The following is a 20,138-nucleotide window of genomic DNA, read 5'->3' as shown; positions in this document are numbered from 1 at the left end:
TCTGCTTCTCAGGTTCCTTGTCCCCGTGTTTATTTAATTGTGTTTTTCTCTATTCATTTAGGCTGTCACAGTGATTGAAGATCTCAGTCAAGGTTCTTTCCCTATCATTTCAAGCTAGATTAGCTGGTGAGTGATATGTACTGGTGCGGTATCATTGGTGCTCACTTTGTATTTTACCAATCCCTATATATCTGCTCAACTCTTGGGTCAATTATTTGCCGGTAGGAATGTTTAATTGTTTGATCAATGATGTCGATTCAATTTGAAGAAGAAATAGGACTTTTGTTCAATAGGGATTTGAAATACGGATTGAGACTCACATATGAGTAAGATGTCCCAATTGTTCATTGATTCTTAGGTGCTACGTCTTTTTAGTTGCTTTGTGTGGAAACTATTCATGCCTATTGTGACTAATACATTCAAGTTCCGCAGCAACGCGCGAGCATATTTTCTCGTATGAACTAAACCTAAATCTAAATGTCTGCTAACACATTATGTCATAATTAGTGTAGAATATCGCTTGTACTAAAAGTTCAAAAACAAAAAGTACAAAACACCTTATTGGAAAATGAAAGCATCTGGTTGGAAGTCATTGTTTATGTATTAAACATTGATTAAGAAAGTATCTGATTATTTCATCTGCTCAAGCAGACATACACTGCGAACCAACACGTCACCGGTATTATTAAAAAAAAAATTTGAGTTTCTTCCATGCATTACCGCAATTTTATTGAGCCACCGATCTGAAAGCAACGTCTGAACGTTTGCATAGTCAATCACGTAGGTGTCTGCAGATTAACCTAAGAAAGTCTTAACATGAACCATTATTTTTCAGCAACTCATTGCACTAAATGAACAAGTTTTAGTGCCAATTGCATATTTCAAATCTTGAGGAAGCCCTTCTCCTTCAGGCTAGCAATTGTGTCCCTAAGACTTACTTCCAAAAGAAGAAAATTAAATCCTAAACCTTTTGCTTTCTCTGCGGATACTTGATATATCGGGTCTGAAGTACTGCCAACCTCACATCTGCGAATAATGACAACAACAAAAGAAAAAACTTAGAAATATGCCACTTTCCGTGACTCCCTGCATAAAATTCGATCTCTCTTTTCTAAAGATGTATATTTCAAAATATAAAAGGAAAAATAAAAAGAATGGTTTGTGCAGTGTCATTGTCAAATTGATATTGTTACGAAAGCTAATGTTATTCCACTCCCATTTGGTTTTGGCTCCTCATGAGTAATCTTACTTAATGGAAACGGCATGGATTACTCATGGTAATTTTCGAATAAATTACTTTTCAGAAGGGTGAAAGTGGGATAAAGTTCTTGTATAATCCTCAGATCGGAAGCTAGTGAAACATTTGAAACTAAACAATATCTTCCACTGGCTGAAGGAACTTCAAATGCCAGAATATGAGCAGAGACAACATCCCTAACATCAACGAACCGGTTACTTGAAAGGGATGGTGTTCCGGGTACCTGCACAAGAGTGAGAGAGAAGCATATCGACTACTTGACTCACTAGGTTCTTTTAAACAGAGAGGTTGAATACATTCTAATGGCTAGTTGAATTTAACGGCCCAGAAAATTACTGTAGCAACAGGTTAGTAAGTTCAGATAAACATTCATGCTTTAAGCCTGCCACATCTCGTACGGTAACTTTACTAGGAAAAGGCCTCCATCTAAACCTGCCATGATATCTACATCAGACCAAATTAATTTGAACTTCCATCATACATTCATACTGTGCTTTAATCATGCAAGATCAAAAGGATAGTTGCTGAAGTTTATCTGTACCGGTTATGAGAGTTTGAATTATCTCCATGGAGAGATTGAGAGTTGGCTGTCAGAGTGGACCTATCACAAACCCTGGATTCATTGTAACCAAGTCAATTCCATTTGCTTTAGCGTATTTCCAGGCAGCCTCCTGAGCTAAAGTTTTTGAGAGTATATTATGAACAAACACTTCGAGATCAACACCTCATCGTATTTGTTGCATACAGCCTGATTTTCAATCTTTTATTTCACCTGAATTGATTCAAAAGTGAGTTTTTCCATGCATTTCTAAAATTTAAAACAAAAGAATTGAAATGAATTAATAAAGATATATGAGATTTAAATGCCAATTAATTTCTACACTCTAGACAAGATCGTTGTAAAGAACGATTAACTGGTTTAAAATATTGTTGGATTTGGCATTAAATCAACATGACTAAACTAAAACAAGAATCAAATAAAGATTGGGATATCTTGGACGCAAGATATCTGGATTTATGTTTCCTAGTTTGCTTGGAATTCGGTTTTAGTATAGGATTTGGTTTCCTATATTCTAGAAACTTTGTGTAAACCCATGACATCTATCAGTATAAATAGATGGATGTGGGATAGAGTTTTTTGTGTGAGAGATTTGAGAGGCATAGTTTGTATACTTGAGAACACTTTGTGTTTGTGAGTTCTCTTGTATTCGTTAGTAAACAATAAAACTTTCGTTGTTAGAGAGGTACTCCTATATTGAAGGAACTCTGAAATCGTTTGTGTTTTGTTTATTGCTTGATTGTCTTGGTTTAGTTTACAACAAGTGGTATCCGAGCTTAGGTTCTTACGTGGGTTGTGACTATCAAGCAATGACAAAGACATGATTCCACTAGTGGTGATGATGTTGAAGAAAAGTCTGGCACTAGTGGAACCAAGACGACGGTTCAAAGTGCTAGGTTTGAAATTTAGAAATTTGATGGAACGAACAACTTTGCTATGTGGCAGTGTGAGGTTTGAGATGTCTTGATACAACAAGTTTGGTTGTTGTGTTAGGGGATATGCCGTTATCAATGAAGAAAGAAGAAATGGAAAGATTGAATGCTCATGCATGTTCTACGATTCGGCTATGCTTGGGAAAGCAACAGAAGTATGGTGCGATGAACATAACTTCTGCGAAGGAATTGTGGGTTGCATTGGAGACAAAATATATGAAGAAGAGTGCAGAGAATTGATTGCATCTTAAGAGCAAGATGTATAGGTTCAAGTATAGAGAGGGAATGAAGATGATTGGCCATCTAGAAGAGTTTAACAAGTTTCTAGCCGAACTGGTAAATCTTGAAGAGATAATCAAGGATGAAGACAAAGCTTTGATTCTAATGAACTTATTGCCTAAATCCTATGAGCCTTTCGTGACTACTTGGATTTATGGCGGGGAGACAATTAAGTATAGTGAAATCTCAAGTGCTCTTATGAATCATGAGGTTAGACACCTTGATAGGCAAGAAAGGAATAACTCTAAAGCTTTGATGGTGAAAGGGAGAACGAAACAAAAGAAAGGTTCGTACAAGAAAAACAGTAGCTCTCGTGCTAGAGGAGTCTCAAATAATAGGAAGTTCTTGGACAAAGATGAATGTGCCTTTTATCATGAGAAATGACACTAGAAGAAGGTAGGAAAGAAGGAGGATGGCTCAAAAACAAATATGGTTGAAGTCGAGGATGAAGAATTTGCCTATGTCCTACCTGCATTGAGCACTGTGGATTTTATGAAAGAGTGGGTGCTCGACACAAGTTGTACTCATCACATGACTTCTTAAAGGCATTGGTTTTCAAGCTTCAAAGTTATGAATGAAACTATGTATATGGGAAATGATAAGTCATGTACAACTCAAGAAATTGGAAGCATCAGGATCAATCATCATGATGTTGTGGTTCGAGAATTGTATGGTGTAAGATATGTCCCGAATCTGAAGAAAAATTTGATCTCACTAGGCACCCTCGAGTCACAAGGCTACAAGTTTTACTCTGATAACAATGTGCTCAAAGTTACTAAAGGAGTACTTGACGTAATGAAAGAGTCCTGTAATGGCTTGCCTTATGCTACAAGGAAAGACTTTGGAGAATGGAGTGGCTATGGTAGCTGATGAAGTGCAAAGTGCCAAAAGTGATTTGTATGCATTATGGCACATGAGGTTGGGACATGTAAGAGAAAAAGCATTGCAATGATGTTTAAAATTAGCAAAAACTGGAAAGATAGAGTTTTGTGAGCACTGCGTTCTTGGCAAACAAACAAAGAGTTAGCAATAATGTAATTCAATCAGTTGCTTATTAAATAATATTTTCTCTATTTTTAAACACGTTCAAATTTAACATCCCACGTCGACCAACGGAGAAGGGGTGATGTGCCTTATATGTATATGCACACCTTCATATAGCACGAGGCTTTTTGGGAACTCACTGGTTTCGGATTCCATCAGAACTTCGAAGTTAAGTGAGTTCGGGCGAAAGCATTCCTAGGATGGGTGACCCAATGGGAAGTTCTCGTGTGAGTTCCCATAAACAAAATCGTGAGGGCTCGGTCGGGGCCTAAAACGGACAATATCGTGCTATGACAAAACCGAGATTGAGATGTGATACAAAATGTCTTAAGAGGCGCATAGTACCAGTTATAAAAAAAAGTATTTCGCACGTGCATAATAATGTGATTCAATTAGTTTGCAAATGATTTTTTTTTTTTGCACAAACGATATTATCTACACTAAAGGGAGGGATAATGCTTAGCCTCACAATGAGCTAGTAATAATGTGATTCAAAAAATATGCAGCCGGGCGTAGCACGCTGTGATTCAAAAAATGTCTTTTACACGCGTGCATGAAATGCATGAAAGCTAGTGTCCTCATTAATTATAGGGAAATCAGATCAATGATATGGCAGACTTTGAGTATTAGAAACATCCATACACACCTCGTTCTTCTGACAAATAAGTGGATTCGAGTAGCATGTTTCGTCTAGAACCACAGGTCAGAGGTGATTCTTTGGTAACCATAACATAAGTCATAGAAGATGTTAAAACCACTCTCTTGACAACGGGGAATATCATGCATGATTTTAGGACATTAGTGATTCTTTCACTGCAGGCTCAACTATTTCTGCTTGAATTATGAAGAAACATATCATTCCGGTTTCTACATTTCAGAATTCTTGAAAGTACGTCGGGTTCTACCTGTGCCAGTGCAGCAAACACACGATAGTAAAGTACAAAAAATTACATCAACTATTGATGTCACGACACTTTCATACCTCATCTTTTAAAATTGACAATGTCATACCTCATCTTTAGAATTTGTGTCAATGTCATACATCTGTCAATTTTTCTGTTAATTTTTCTGTTAAGTGTTGACATGGATATATTTTTAATAATTAAAAATTAAAAAAATTAATTTTTTTACCCAACCTCTTGCAACCCAGAAAGAAGAAGGAGGATGAAGAAGAAGGGAAAAAAAAAAAAACCAACCCCCCAATCTGTAGAAGAAGAAGAAGAAGAAGAGAGAGAAGGAAAAGAAAAAAAAAAACCTACTTCGTCCCGACAAAAGTGAACTGGATTCCTCCAAGTTGGACCAGGTGGTCCCGACAAAGGCGAGACTGAAACTGATTTGGTGAAAGCCAACTCCGCATCATCAGGTGGTTCACAGGAACCAGAAGGGAAGCAGAAGTCGCCTGAAGCGGAAGCTCTTTCTGAGAATCCGGAGCCAGATGGTGGTGTCTCCAGTCCCCAACCTCCAAAGCGTGCCAAAATCAAAGAATAGGTCACATATCATCTGTTAAATCTCCATTAGACCTTTTGAAAGAGCTTCTGTGATTTTAAGATGGGCGCTGAATATTGTGAATGCATTTTTTTTTTTTTTTTTTTTTTTTTTTTGTGTAGTTGATAATTTGTAGCTAATTATTAGCCAAGTTTTGAAACTAATTATTCTCAAAACTTCAATCTCAACTTTTAAATTTGCTGTTAATAAGAATAATTTCTTATTCAGACAAATTTCCGAGCCTTTAGAAAAGTGCTTTTTTCTTTTTCCCCGAAATTCCCCAATTCGTCCGTCCCCCCACCCAACCTGCAGAAGAAGAAGAAGAAAAGAGAGAAGGAAAAAAAAAAAAAGAGGGTCCGTCCCCCCCTCCCCCGCGCACCCACCCTCTTCTCTCCACATCCCATTCCCCCCATTTTCTCCGCGCCCAAGTTCTCAACCATGAAATCGGCCTGGTGAAGGTTTCCCGATTCCACCTCAACGAGATCTGGGTTTTTTTTATTTTTTATTTGGTTGCAGGTAGTGGGTGCGAAGGTGGGGAGGTTGGGTGCAGGGAAGACAAATTGGTTTTTCTTTGTTTTTTTGTCTTTTCTTTTTTCTGGGTTGAAGTTGCAAGAATGGGGAAGAATATGAAGATGGGGAGAAGAGAGAGAAGGGGACGAAGTGTTGGTTTTTTTTTTTTTTTATACTTTTCTTTATTATTTTAATATTTAAAAAATATTAAATGATTTTTGTTTAGTTTTTAATAATTTTTTAATAGTAAATGGGTTTCGGATCAAGCTACGTCAGCATTTAACTGAGAAATTCACGCCAAGTTAACGGAATGTATGACATTGGCATAAATTCTAAAAATGAGGTATGACATTGTCAATTTTAAAAGATAAGGTATGAAAGTATCGTGACACCAATAGTTGAGATAGTTTTTTGTACTTTATTCTAAAATATTTGAATGATGAAGTGAAATGACAAACCTGCGGGCCAGTGGCTGAAAATTGTGTAGGGGACGCTGCAAGGAAAACTCCTCACATCCATCGAGCCCAGTGTCGAAAGATCCTTCTTCTAAATAGAACTTTAACTATTTAGACGCCAAATGATACAGTTTTAAAACAGACCATAAATGGTAGTTCTCCCTAAGAGGCATTTTGAAAAAAAATGGTGCAGATCTTACCTAGTATAGACCTAGATGCTGAAGTTGAGAACAATAGTGTAAATCGAAAGAAAGTTAAGAGGATGTGTGCCCAATACATTAGGCTAATGAGGGCCAAACCCAAAACTAAACAACTATAGTTATGGGCCTATATCCCTTCAAACATAGAGCCCAAGGAGAAGTATCTTGACTTCAAAACCACGTGTGACTGCCCATATCAATATTTTAGAATCTGAATTGGATCCCACAAATTTTTCTTACGGAAAAAAACGAAAAAATACAATCCCTAATTTGAAAATGAAAGCATCTGGTTGGAAGTCATTGTTTATGCAATAAACATTGATTATGAAAGCATCTCATTATTTCATCTGCTCAAACACTACGAATCAACACGTCATCGGTATTATGACAACAAACAACAACAACATAATTTTATCCCACTAAGTATTATTGAGCCATACAGAATGACCTGTTGATTAACTTGAAAGTCTTAACAGCAAAACATATTATTTTTCAGCGCTTCATTGCAATCAATTAACAAGCTTCTGTGTCAATTGCATATTTCAAATCTTGAGGAAGCCCTTCTCCTTCATGCTTTCAATTGTATCCCTAAGACTTACTTCCAAAGGACGGAAATTAATTCCTAAACCTTTTGCTTTCTCTGCGGATACTTGATATATCGGGTCTGAAGTATTGCCAATCTCACATCTGCCAATAACGAAAGCAACAAAAAAAACTTAGAAATCTTTCAGTGACTCCGCGTGTAAAATGCAATCTTAATTAATGGAAACAGCATCAATTACTCACGGAAATTTTCCAATAACTTACTTTTCAGGATGGTGCAAAGTGGGATAAAGTTCTTGTATAATCCTCAGAACCTCGGAAGAGTGGGTAACATTTGAAACTAAACAGTATCTTCCACTTGCTGAAGGAACTTCAAATGCCAGAAAATGAGCAGACGCAACATCCCTAACATCAACGAACCGGTAATTTGAAAGGGGTAGTGTTTCGGTACCTGCACAAGAGTGAGAGAAAAGCATATCGACCGCTTGACTCACTAGGATCTTTTAAACAGAGAGGTTGAATACGTTCTACTGGCTAGTAGAATTTTTTTTTTGAGAAGATACTGGCTAGTAGAATTTAACAGCCCAGAAAATTACTGTTTACCAGAGCAGTTGTATATTTCTGATCATTTGCATATATTTTATTTGTTACTGGAAGCAACATGTTGGCAAGTTCAGATAAATATTCATGCTTTAAGCCTGCCACATCTAATACGGTAACTTTACTAGGATAAGGCCTCCATCTAAAGACTAAACCTGCCATGATATCTACCTCAAACGAAATTAATTTTGACCTTCCATCATACATTCATACTGTGCCTTAATCATGCAAGATTAAAAGGATAGTTGCTGACGTTTACCTGTACTGGTTATGAGATTCTGAATCAGCTTCACGGAGAGATTAAGCGTTGGCTGCAAGAGTGGACCTATCACCAACCCTGGATTCATTGTAACCAAGTCAATTCCATTTGCTTTAGCGTATTTCCAGGCAGCCTCCTCAGCTAAAGTTTTTGAGAGTACATACCATTGCTGAACAAATAAAATAGTTTGTACTGAGTTCGTAGTTCATGCTAAAGGAATATATACAGCATTGCTTTATGTTAAGGTTACTTATATTTCTAATATAATTCAAAGACTCAGATTAACTATTTGGCAGACTTTGAGTAATATACAATTATACAGCCTACATATATTGTACTTTTCTATTTTCTCAGAGCAATAAGGACAACACACAACGGCTAGTTCAATGCTGATGACTTTGCCTGATTGTGTGCCGGTTAGGTCCAAAATGAGCTGCAAATATAGAAGGCAACCAACAATACATCTTTAACTCCGAAAATGCACAAACCAGTAAAGAACATTGGAAAACAAAACCAAAGAAGATAAATTCCATCATATATATCGTCTACAATTGCATCCAGACTACTGATAAGGTCACAATTCACAAAACCAGATTAAGTTTCCATTGGACATGGAAATAGAACAAATTAACAAATAAAATTTGAAACTTGGAGAAAGATAAATATGTATTGGAAATTGCTTTCGTACCTTGTTCTTCTCACAAAACAGTGGATCTGAATACCATGTTTCATCAAAAACCACATCAGAGGTCAGAGGTTTTCCACTCATAATTACTGAAGCCATAGAAGATGTTAAAACCACTCTCTTGACGGTAGTAAATTTTGCACATGATTTTAGAACATTAAGTGTTCCCTTCACAGCGGGCTCAACTATTTCTGCCTGAAATATGGAGAATAAGTAACATTACCATTTTTCACATAAAGTATTGAACGTATATTGATTCTTCAACACATATAGAAAAACACGTGCGCTCTTGTGGTCATGTTCCAGTCAAGAGGAAATGGATAGACAAGGTCTAGATTAATACATTTTCATGCAACTGCCTTATGCATTTCTGTTTTGTCTGGACTCTTGTTATAAGTTTGGTCTTGGACTGGATATTTCTCCGCAAACAACTGATGCAATACAATTTTCTTATTTCTTGTTCATAAAGACTTGACAAAGCTTATTTTCAAAATTTTCAGCAAAAGCTTACTTTCAAAATTTTCAGCTACATAGTTGATGTTGATTAAACAAGTTATGCTTAAATTACTACGCATGATTGGTGAGAGAAGACCTGTACCAACATATCATTACTAGAATAGTGGAATATTGGAAAGTGAAGTGATAAACCTGTCGGTCAGTGGCTGAAAACTGAACAGGAGACGCTGTATGAAAAACGCCTTGACATCCATCAACTGCGGTGTCAAAAGATCCTTCTTCTAATAAATCTGCTTTGAACAAATGAAGCCTTTCTTTTGCTCCATCTAGTGACAGCAAGTGTTCTGTTTTCTTTGGATCACCTGGGGATTACGCAAAGAGAACAATTGAGTTGAAACGAAGAATACAACACGAGTTGGGACTCTTATGTACTAGGCAAAGTGGCGAATGTTGAATACACAAAGTGAAGCTTAAATGGGAAATTGAGCTGCCCAGAAGTAGATTAATACGTTCCTTTGTACCGATAATACTACCATAGCAAAATTTATGAGTGATGCCAATTGAACAGAATATGACACTACTGCAATGCTTTGCTTGCTTCTAGTAGAATTTACAGTGCTGACTGCTGGCCAAGGGGCACAACCAAATATCATAACTTCCACTTTGTTGGTGCCTTTAATTCAAACCAATCAGGCAAAAAATTATTTCTAATTAGGATCAACTTTTGAGGAAAAAATATTTTAGTAACCCAAAACTGTAAATTGGTGACATACAAATTCGGGATTCAAATTTCAAACAAAGCAATACTGCAGCTCTATCGCTTTATCTACTTGCACAAAGTTTGGGGTAATAAGTTTGAGGCTATCTCCGATGCAAGGGGATAAAAACTTAAAATTAACCCCGTATTTTCAACTATTCCTCTATACGTATCCACTCAAAATGTTTTTACTCCCATACACGGGGACTCATAATTTGAGTCCACAACTTGATAAACTGTTTACCTGGACTTCAAGAACCAGACTTGAACTCCAGAATCCAGATGAAGATATATCAGAAGAATATGACTACTAGATGCTCCTTTATTTTTTTCTTTTGGAAAACAGAACAGTACACAAAACCCAGAATTCAAAAACGAAAAGTACTCACAGAATTGTTTGAAAAACATGAAGATTACATAAGAGCAACTACATAAATACTGACTTGGGTCGCGAACAGTGGCTTTGACAGTATAACCCCTTTGTAATAAGAGCTTCACCAACCATGATGCTATGTAACCGGAGGCTCCTGTAACACACACCACCATTGTTTCTCCACTCATCCTCTCCCTGCAGAATCGTAGACGACTATGTCTAACAATAAGCTTTGATTAAGGTGATTTTGGAGTGCCAAAACATGAACCTTTTTTTGGAACAAATGGTGTTTATTTTATAAAAATTTCGGTGAAGAATACCGTCAGCTGAGGAAATCATTGTTGTTATTATAAATATTGGGACCCAATAGTGACGACATGTTCTAAATGTATTCACTTTCATTTCGTGTTTTACTAAGCCCTTGCCAAAGTCTATCAATATATCTGTCAAAATTGTTTACATTTCACGGATGTAACCGATTGTTGCTAACATGTGCGTGCTACATATAGATCATATGGTCATAAAAGTAAAGAAAAATCATATTTATAAACTCAAAATTCCTTATTTTGCAAGTGGTGGATTGCTTAGTAGTTAGGACATTTTTCTTTAACTCATTGCGTCTCGAGTTCAAACATTCTTCCTTCTCTTAATTCAAAAGCAGAAGTACTCAAAGAATTGTTTGAAAATATTGAATTTTGATGTGTATTTGATACCTCTAACAATTACAAGATGAAACTTATATATAGGGAAAAGAAATAGGACATAAGCCTAACTTGCCTAACTTGCCTAACACTTGCCTAATTTCCTAACTTGCCTAACTTGCCTAATTTACACAAAGAATGTTGACTAGCCTAACTTCACTAGTCATCCAACATGTTTATTTCATGCATTTTAACACTCCCCCTCAAGTTGGGGTGTGGATGTCAATGACACCCAACTTGCTAAGTAAGACCTCAAATTGCGCCGAGCTTAGTGGTTTGGTGAACAAATCTGCAGGTTGATTCGAGGTTCGTATGTAAGCTGTTTGCACCATTCCCATCTGAATCTTCTCACGTACTAAGTGACAGTCGATCTCTATATGCTTCGTTCGTTCATGAAACACTGGGTTCGAAGCATGGCAGCTTGATTATCACAAAACAATGTGACTGGTTGTGCATGATTCACTCGTAAGTCCTTCAAAAGGTTCTTTAGCCATATAACTTCACAACAGGTGGTAGCCATAGAACGATATTCTGCCTCTGCACTAGAACGAGATATTGTGCTTTGCTTCTTCGTTTTCCAAGATATCGGTGCTTGCCCAAGGAAGATACAATAACCGGTTATTGACCTTCTAGTGTCTTTACACCGAGCCCAATCAGCATCACAAAAAGCTTGTAACTGTAGTGAACCTGTAGAAGGCAAAAGAATTCCCTGGCCAGGAGATTGTTTGATGTATCTGAGAACCTTATGCACTGCATCAAGGTGTGGTTGTCGCAGCTTGTCCATGAATTGGCTTAACATATTAACCACGTAAGTCAGGTCAGGCCTCGTGATGGTTAAGTAAATTAGCCTCCCTACGAGTCTCCTATATGAAGAAGGATCATGTAGGAGCGTCCCTTCAGTTTGTGTAAGGGACAAGTTTGGTTCTATCGGCAATCGTGAAGGCTTCGCACCAAGGAACCCAGCATCTTCTAGTATCTCCAACGCATATTTGCGTTGGCACAAGGCAATCCCTTGTTTAGATCTTGCAACTTCTATCCCCAAAAAATATTTGATTTTTCCCAAATCCTTTAGCTTAAAATGTTGGGAAAGGAAGAGTTTAGTTTCTTCAATTTCTCTCAAATTGTTACCTACAAGTATCACGTCATCAACATACACAAGTAATGCCATGAAACTGCCTTGACGGTTTCGGACGAACAATGAGTAATCTGACCATGATTGATGAAAACCAGCAGTCTTGAGAGCACTAGACAGCTTGATAAACCACTGTCTTGAGGCCTGTTTTAAACCATAAATGGATTTGTATAATTTGCATACTCGTGTCTCCCCCTTTCGTCCGAACCCAGGAGGTAGGGACATATAAACCTCCTCGTATAAGTCACCATGCAAAAATGCGTTGTTTACATCAAGTTGGTGAAGATGCCAACCACGGATGGAGGCAATACTGAGGAGGACACGGACGGTGGTGAGCTTGGCAACTGGAGCAAATGTTTCCCGATAATCAAGCCCTTCAATTTGACTATAGCCTTTAGCAACGAGACGTGCTTTGTAGTGTTCAACACTGCCGTCAGGTTTAAGCTTCACCTTATAGATCCATTTGCAGCCTATGGGATGTTTGTGAGGTGGTAAGGGCACAAAAGTCCAAGTGCGATTGTCATGGAGGGCAGCAATCTCTTTTTGCATGGCGTCACACCATTTTGGATCTTGAACAGCCTGCGAAAAACTGGTGGGTTCTTTGATAATGGTGAGGGTGGTGAGAAAGGTTTTGTGAGTGGTGGAGACATGGTCATAGGATAAATAACGAGAGATGGGAGGGCCACCTCAACGTGAAAGTCCTGCAAAAATGTGGAAGGTTTGTTGGTCGAGTGCTACGACGGAGTGGAGGGGGTGGATCTGGTGATGGAGTGGTTGGAGGTGGGGAAGAGTGTAGGGTAGGTGTTGATAAGGTATCTGGTGGTGGAGGTGTTGATAAGGTATCTGGTGGTGGAGTTGTAGAGGGTAAAGGAGATGATAGTGGTGTGATGTCGGCAAGTGTGGGAGATGTGGTGTTTATGTCTGCTGGTGCAAGGCTTGAATGCGACTCAAGGGGAGAGGTCGAGTCAAACGGGATAGGTGTAGTGTTTGATGAAGACGGGGCAATGGAAGTGTTACAATTTTGGAATGGAAAATGATCTTAAAAAAATACGACATCCCTAGAAACAAAAGTCTTATTGTGTTTTATATCAAACAATTTATAACCCTTTTGACCATAAGGATACCCAAGAAAAATGCATTGGATTGCATGAGGGTCGAATTTAGAGGGCCTTTGGGCATGTGTAGAAGCAAAACACAAGCTACCGAAAACCTTCAAATGAGAATAGTTAGGTGCTTTGTGAAACAGTTTTTCCTAGGGTGTTTTACCTTGGAGAAGTGGAGTGGGTGTTCTATTGATGAGGTAGGCTGAGGTTAGGATTGCATCTCCCCAAAAACGTTTTGGCAGACAAGCTTGAAAGAGCAAAGCCCGAGCAACATTGAGCAAGTGCCGGTGTTTACGTTCGGCAACACCATTTTGTTGTGGTGTGTTGACACAACTAGATTGATGTATGATGCCTTTGAGAGCATAAAATTGCTCAAGTTTAAACTCAGGGTCATTGTCACTTCGTATGATTTGAACTCTGGTATTGAATTGAGTCTTAATCATTTGAATGAATTTGACTAAAATGTCTTTTGTGTCAGATTTATGTTTCATCAAATGAACCCAAGTGCTTCTAGTGTAGTCATCTACGATGGTAAGGAAATACTTGGCACCTGAAATAGAAGCAACTTGATAACCACCCCAAATATCAATATGCAATAATTCAAAACATGATTTGGTAGAAATAGAGCTCAAAGGAAAGGGTGATCGTGTTTGTTTGGCCAATGGGCAAATTGAACATTTTTCCAAATCACAAGCTTTATTGTTAAAGAAAGGTAATAACGAAGTGGCTTTATGAGATGGGTGTCCTAGGCGTTGGTGCCAAAGCTTTGGTGCGATGGTTTGAATATTGTTGCATGTTCCTTTCCTTGATGAGTCGAGGTAGTAGAGTCCATTCCTTTCAGTTCCCATCCCAATCATCTTCCCCGAGCGAAGGTCCTGAATGACACAAAATTGGGTGAAGAAAATTGTGACATATAAGGAATCATAGGCTAGTTTACTGATGGATATTAAATTTAATTTAAAGAACGGCACACATAGGACATTGTCAAGGATAAGATTATGAGAGAAAACAACTTGTCCAATGTGAGTGACTTTGGCAACAGAACCATTTGGCAGTTCAACTGTATGATTTTCAACTGCTCGTGAGTGTGTAAAGAGACTAGGGCTGCAAACTATGTGATCCGTGGCACCACTGTCCAGGATCCAAATACTTTTGGTTCCTTTACAGGAAAAAGATAAGGCTTTACCTGAAAGTTCTTCATGACTAGAATGATTACCGACTTGATTGGCAAATGATGATTTGTTCTTGTTCAACATTTGAAGGATTTGCTTGCAATCCTGCTGAGAGAACGGGAAATTGGGCAACGTCTCATGCTTGTTACTTTGTGAAACTTGATTCCCTTTTGAAGAAAAAGGACGACTGTTTTCTGTTTCTGTGGCTGCTTTCCGTTTTCGACAGAAATCGAAGGTGTGACCTTTCCATCCACAAAAAGTGCACTTGAGATGTGCACGACAGTTTTTGGTGATGTGATTGGTTCTATTGCACTTTCCACATCGCATCTCTTTGTCTTCCGGTGTAGGTTCTTGCGACAAATTCTTCACTGCAAAGACAACAGCCTCTGGTTGTGTACTCTTCCCATTGGAAACCTCTGTCTGGCGTTCATGTCGAAGGACCAACGCATATGCCTTGTTCACCGTAGGCAGTGGTTCGAGAAGAAGAGTATTGCTTCGAACCGTAGCATACGATTCGTTCAATCCCATAAGGAACTTCATGGTTTTCTGAGTTTCAACATATGAGTTCATCTCATTCTTTGTTCCACAACTGCATGCTGGAATGGAACACAAAGTATCACGTTCATCCCATAAACTTTTAAGTTTAGTGAAGTAAGAACTTACACTCATATTGCTTTGGACGCAATCATGGATCTCGTTCTCAACATGGAACAGCTGAACTATATTCACATGTGAGAACCTCTCATGCAGATCGGTCCACATTTGTCGAGCATCCTTGTAGTTGATGACACTCCCTGAAATCTCCTTTGACATGGAGCCTAGTAGCCATGTCTTGACCAAGTTGTTGCAACGATTCCATTGCTGCAGCTCATCAGAATTGTCCTCACTTGGTTTGTTGATTGTCCCATCAACAAAACCAAGTTTGTTCATGACCGTTACGGCCATACTCATGGATTGAACCCATGTGTTGTAGTTGTCTTCCACCAATGGTTGTGGTACGAGGATTGCACCAGGTTGGTCCGAGTGGTGGAGATAGAGTGGGTGGTTGGGATTTTCCCATTTTGAATGAGAAGCCATGCCTGGAATGGTTGACCTCGTGACTGCCTTAGAGCTTGTGTTTTGTGGTTTTCCCAGATCACAGCTCTGATACCATATTGAATTTTGATGTGTATTTGATACCTCTAACAATTACAAGATGAAACGTATATATAGGGAAAAGAAATAGGACATAAGCCTAACTTGCCTAACTTGCCTAACACTTGCCTAATTTCCTAACTTGCCTAATTTACACAAAGAATGTTGACTAGCCTAACTTCACTAGTCATCCAACATGTTTATTTCATGCATTTTAACAGAAAACATGAAGATTACATGAGTGCAAGTACAGAACAGACTTGGGTCGCGGACAGTGGCTTTGACATTATAACCCCTTTGCAAATAAGAGCTTCACCATGATGCTGTGTTACCTGAGGCTCTTGTTACACATACCACCTTTGTTTCTCCACTCACCCTCTCCATGTAGAGTCGTAGACGGCTATCTCAAAACCTTACAAGAAGATTTGATTAAGGTGATTTTGGAATCAGGGCCCGCCCAGCCCAGTGCAGGCAGGGCAACTGTTCAGGGCCCAAAAAAATTAGGGGCACCAAAATTATTAGAATTATATATTTATATATATTTTTATGAGAGTATACATTTATAAAATTTGGTTCAAAGATATAGAAATTTAACTAGAAGTGGTGGTTTGTCATTTGAAAATAATAAGGAGGTCTTGGTGTTTCAAAACACCATGTGTGCTTATTTGCTTTCCATTTTTTACAAATTTCTTTTTATAAGAGTATAAATTTATAAAATTTGGTTAAAGGATCAAGAAGTTTAATTAGAAACAATGATTTTTGTTATTTAAAATTAACAAGAGGTCCTAAGTTCGAAATGCTAAGTGCATGTTTATTTTTTTCAATTTTTACAAATTTTTGTTTGGTTGTTAATTTATTTTTAGTTACTATCTAGTAGCTATGTGAGTTGTTATTTTTAAATATTCGTTTTTTATAAGAGTATAAATTTATAAAATTTGGTTAAAGGATCAAGAAGTTTAATTAGAAACAATGATTTTTGTTATTTAAAATTAACAAGAGGTCCTAAGTTCGAAATGCTAAGTGCATGTTTATTTTTTTCAATTTTTACAAATTTTTGTTTGGTTGTTAATTTATTTTTAGTTACTATCTAGTAGCTATGTGAGTTGTTATTTTTAAATATTCGTTTTAATTCAAGTCTAATCTTTAACAAAGAATAATACGTAGACCAAATTTGCAAATTATATGATGTGTCATCAAAATGTTTAATTTAGTGCCCATTTATTAATAATGCATATCAATTAAAAACTCGAAAACATCATTATTTTTTAGTCCCATATTGATAAGGTTAGTAAATAAGAAAAAAACATCTCACGATTTATTCAAAAACACATTTAAAGTTCAGATAGAAAACAAAACTCATCATCTATCTACTTGTAAGCCCAAAGTCTTTTTGTTTCCCTCTCTCAATACAAAATAAATTAGTCTTTCTGTGTTTCTAAATTATTGAGTTTGAAGCGTTTTTCTAAGTATAATTTTTTCGATGTCTTATGTGTGAAAATAAATAATTTTCTTACATAAAGTTATGACACTTTTTTTGACGTCGCCCTGGACCTCAAAAATCTCTGGACCGGCCCTGTTTGGAATATGCCAAAACATGACACTTTTTGGTATAATTGGTGTTTATTTTTATATGAAGTTTCGTGAAGATTACGGTCAACTGAGGAAATAACTGTTGTTATTACAAATATTGGGACACAATAGTGACAAGATATAATAAAAGGCACAGATCCTATAAGGGAAGGATCATCATTTTTTCCCTACATTACATCAAACTTTACTGAACCGAACCATTTATTTTTCAAATTGCATTTCATAGATTATCCTTACAAAATATCAACCAAATCGAAAATGTTTGAGATATCTAATTGAGTTAAAACAAATTGACGAACACTATATTTTAAGAAACATTGAAATTCTCTAGTGACAATAAAAAAGGTAGATGATTTCAAATTGAATTGATTTTTTGTAAAGATAATATATGAATGAAGACTCAAATGAATAAAGATTTTCATATTGAACTGTTTTTTTTTTTTTTTGTAAGAATAATCTATGAATCAAGACTCCAAAAATAAACGGCTCAGATTTGTGAACGCAGGACACGGTGAGTAAAAGAGAAAGGCTCTAAACACTAGAGCAATCCATACTTGCAAATAAATAAATTTGAGTAAACAATATTATTTTTCTTTACTTTTATGGTGAGACGACCTATATGTAGCATGTACATTTTAGCAACAATGAATTCATTCCTACCACGTAAACAATTTTAATGGATATAGTGACATATTTTAAAGATAGACTGCGAAGTGAATAAGGAATTAAGTGACAACATTTTAGTTTTAAGAGCTTAGTGAAACACGAGTCGTAAGTGAATACCTTTATCGGGCCATTTAAGGAAAAGAATCTCCATTTTTTTCATAAAAAAAAAGAAGAAGAATTAATTTACCTATTTCACACAAAACTTTAACTATCTAAATTGTCTATTTTGTAAATCACGATTCATAGATCATCCTTGCAAAATTCAATTCAATATGGAATCATTTGCTTTTAATTGTCATAATGAAATTTCAATGTTTCTTAGAACATAGTGTTCAACAATTTTTTGAAACTCTATTAGATGCCTCAAACATTTTCAATTTGGCTAAATAATTGGCAACAATGATCTATGAAGTGAAACTTGAAAAATAAATGGTTCGGTTAGTTAAAATTCGATGCGGAGGGGGCTCATGACATGTCCCCATTTTAAGAAAAAACGAGAATCCCTTGGATAAAAAGTTCGTTATAGAGATAACACTTAATACCACAAAAATAATTGACACTTAGTATTACAGTCTAGTGTCTTAGGTTCGATTTTCGTTAAAGAATAATATGAACCACATTATTGCTAGCTCATTGTGAGGCTTAGCCCACTCATCCACCCTCTTAGTGTAGATAATATCATTTGTTAAAAAAAAAAACTAACGAAAAGGACTTGCAAATTTTGAATTTTAATCAAAATGACAAAAAAGTGTTGAAAGTGAATGGTATCATGAGTAATTTTTTTTAGATTTAAAATATGATTTTTCGTTAAAGTGAACAATACCGAAAGTGTTTTGTTAAAACTCAAAACAAAAAAACCATAAAATAATTATTAACAATGCTATTAAAACACAAATAATTGCTTAAAATAAATATTAACTCTAGAATATAATTGAAAAATGTATAGTTATAAATATTTTTACAATCAAACAATTTACATTTTTTAACAAATTTATCATGAATCAAACTGAATATGGCTATGTCAACTCTATAACAAATGGTGTTATAAGCTACTACCGAATTCCGTTCCCGCCCGCGAACTTGAATTGTACTCCGTGGCAATCTGGTTGGGACAGATATAAACAGTGAATGCAGTGGCCAGGGCTTAAATGAAAATTAGGTTGCCTAAAAATAGATTAGCATGTTTTAGTACTGGTAGTTCAATTTCAAGTTTGATAACCATTTTGTTTTTAGTTACCTTTTTTTTTAATTGTAAATTGAAATCTTGTTTAGCAACTACTTTCATTAAAACAAAAACAAAAACAAAAAACTCAAAGCTCAAAACCAAATTTTGAAAATTCAAGAGAATAGTTTTCAACTTTCACTTTTTTTAATTGAAAACTAAAATGTAGTTACCAAACAAGATTTCATCTTTCAGTTAAAAATAAAAGATAAAACCAAAAGTGAAAACGATGGACATCAAATAGCCCTTAAGTTATTTTGCCAACTTTATTTTACTTACCCACAACCGTAAAGGGAATGAGAACCACATAACATTTTCTCCTCTTACACACCTCTATGTTCTCTATTTTTCTGAAGCCATCAGATTGAATAAATCAAACAAAAAAAAGATACATTTTTAAATAGAGTTGTGTAGGGGGGAGAAAAGGCAATGTGTGGTTATCATTTCTCTTGCTTTTTTCCCTTTATTTGTGTTTACTTGCCAGTAATATACATACACAAAATAATAATAATAATAATAATCTTCCAGATCTTATAGGATTCATACTCTAGCTTACACAATAACACTATATTAAATACTAATTATAACAAGGAGAAATTTTTTGTTGGGTTTTATGCCGAAATGATCTAAAATCAAATCTCAATGTTGAAATGATTAATGTTTATTATGTTGTCAATATCTTATCGATGTCTCTTCAATATTTGATTGATATTGTATTGTTCTACTGTTGATATTTAATTTTCTCAACATCTAGCGATTTTCCAGTAATCCTGATCAAGATATTAAAAATTACATTGGTTGGTGAACCATGTGGTTTTTAGCATGAAATCTTAGTTTTTCAACATGATACGTTCGAATCTGGCTAGTTTTATCAAATTATAAATGTGAGCGTGGATAATATCTTAATACTGGATACGATGTTCACTAGTAGAAAAAACACTTTGCGCGACGAAAACTTGCGCGACGCAGAAAAATTCGTCGCGCAAAGTGTGTTTGCGCGACGCTAAACACAAAACGTCGCGC

At 36.3% G+C, this 20,138-nt stretch overlaps 2 protein-coding genes and 1 pseudogene across 2 annotated transcripts; all 3 read right to left on the bottom strand.

Annotated features, from left to right (window-relative positions):
- Nucleotides 1–808: 808 nt before the first annotated feature.
- Nucleotides 809–6,801, bottom strand: LOC126603662 (phenylacetaldehyde reductase-like; annotated as a pseudogene).
- A 221-nt stretch (nt 6,802–7,022) lies between these two features.
- Nucleotides 7,023–10,686, bottom strand: LOC126597609 (phenylacetaldehyde reductase-like). Its single transcript, XM_050264412.1, has 6 exons — nt 10,466–10,686; nt 9,458–9,627; nt 8,813–9,004; nt 8,125–8,293; nt 7,530–7,716; nt 7,023–7,409 (listed from the first exon to the last, which is right to left on the bottom strand). The coding sequence occupies exons 1-6, from the start codon at nt 10,581–10,583 to the stop codon at nt 7,265–7,267; spliced, it is 981 nt and encodes a 326-aa protein (XP_050120369.1). The 5' UTR covers nt 10,584–10,686; the 3' UTR covers nt 7,023–7,264.
- A 3,087-nt stretch (nt 10,687–13,773) lies between these two features.
- On the bottom strand, nt 13,774–15,660 carry LOC126597570 (uncharacterized). Its single transcript, XM_050264371.1, has 2 exons — nt 14,518–15,660; nt 13,774–14,206 (listed from the first exon to the last, which is right to left on the bottom strand). Exons 1-2 carry the CDS (start codon nt 15,578–15,580, stop codon nt 14,169–14,171), a joined length of 1,101 nt encoding a protein of 366 aa, XP_050120328.1. The 5' UTR covers nt 15,581–15,660; the 3' UTR covers nt 13,774–14,168.
- Nucleotides 15,661–20,138: the final 4,478 nt, after the last annotated feature.

Source organism: Malus sylvestris, chromosome 2 (assembly GCF_916048215.2).
Source record: "Malus sylvestris chromosome 2, drMalSylv7.2, whole genome shotgun sequence".
Taxonomy (NCBI): Eukaryota; Viridiplantae; Streptophyta; class Magnoliopsida; order Rosales; family Rosaceae; genus Malus; species Malus sylvestris.
Note: the sequence above shows the minus strand (reverse complement) of the source record. Positions and strands in the feature narration are given on the sequence as shown.

Bases quoted from the DNA above. Each gene is read 5' to 3' on its own strand.
- LOC126597570 (XM_050264371.1), bottom strand. From the start codon at position 15,580: ATGGCTTCTCATTCAAAATGGGAAAATCCCAACCACCCACTCTATCTC. The intron at 14,207-14,517 runs GTAAAGCCTTAT...TGTGTCATTCAG, and splicing joins TAGTCATGAAGAACTTTCAG to GACCTTCGCTCGGGGAAGAT.
- LOC126597609 (XM_050264412.1), bottom strand. From the start codon at position 10,583: ATGAGTGGAGAAACAATGGTGGTGTGTGTTACAGGAGCCTCCGGTTAC. The intron at 9,628-10,465 runs GTCAGTATTTAT...CGTAATCCCCAG, and splicing joins AGCCACTGTTCGCGACCCAA to GTGATCCAAAGAAAACAGAA. The intron at 7,410-7,529 runs GTAAGTTATTGG...CGTTATTGGCAG, and splicing joins ACTTTGCACCATCCTGAAAA to ATGTGAGATTGGCAATACTT.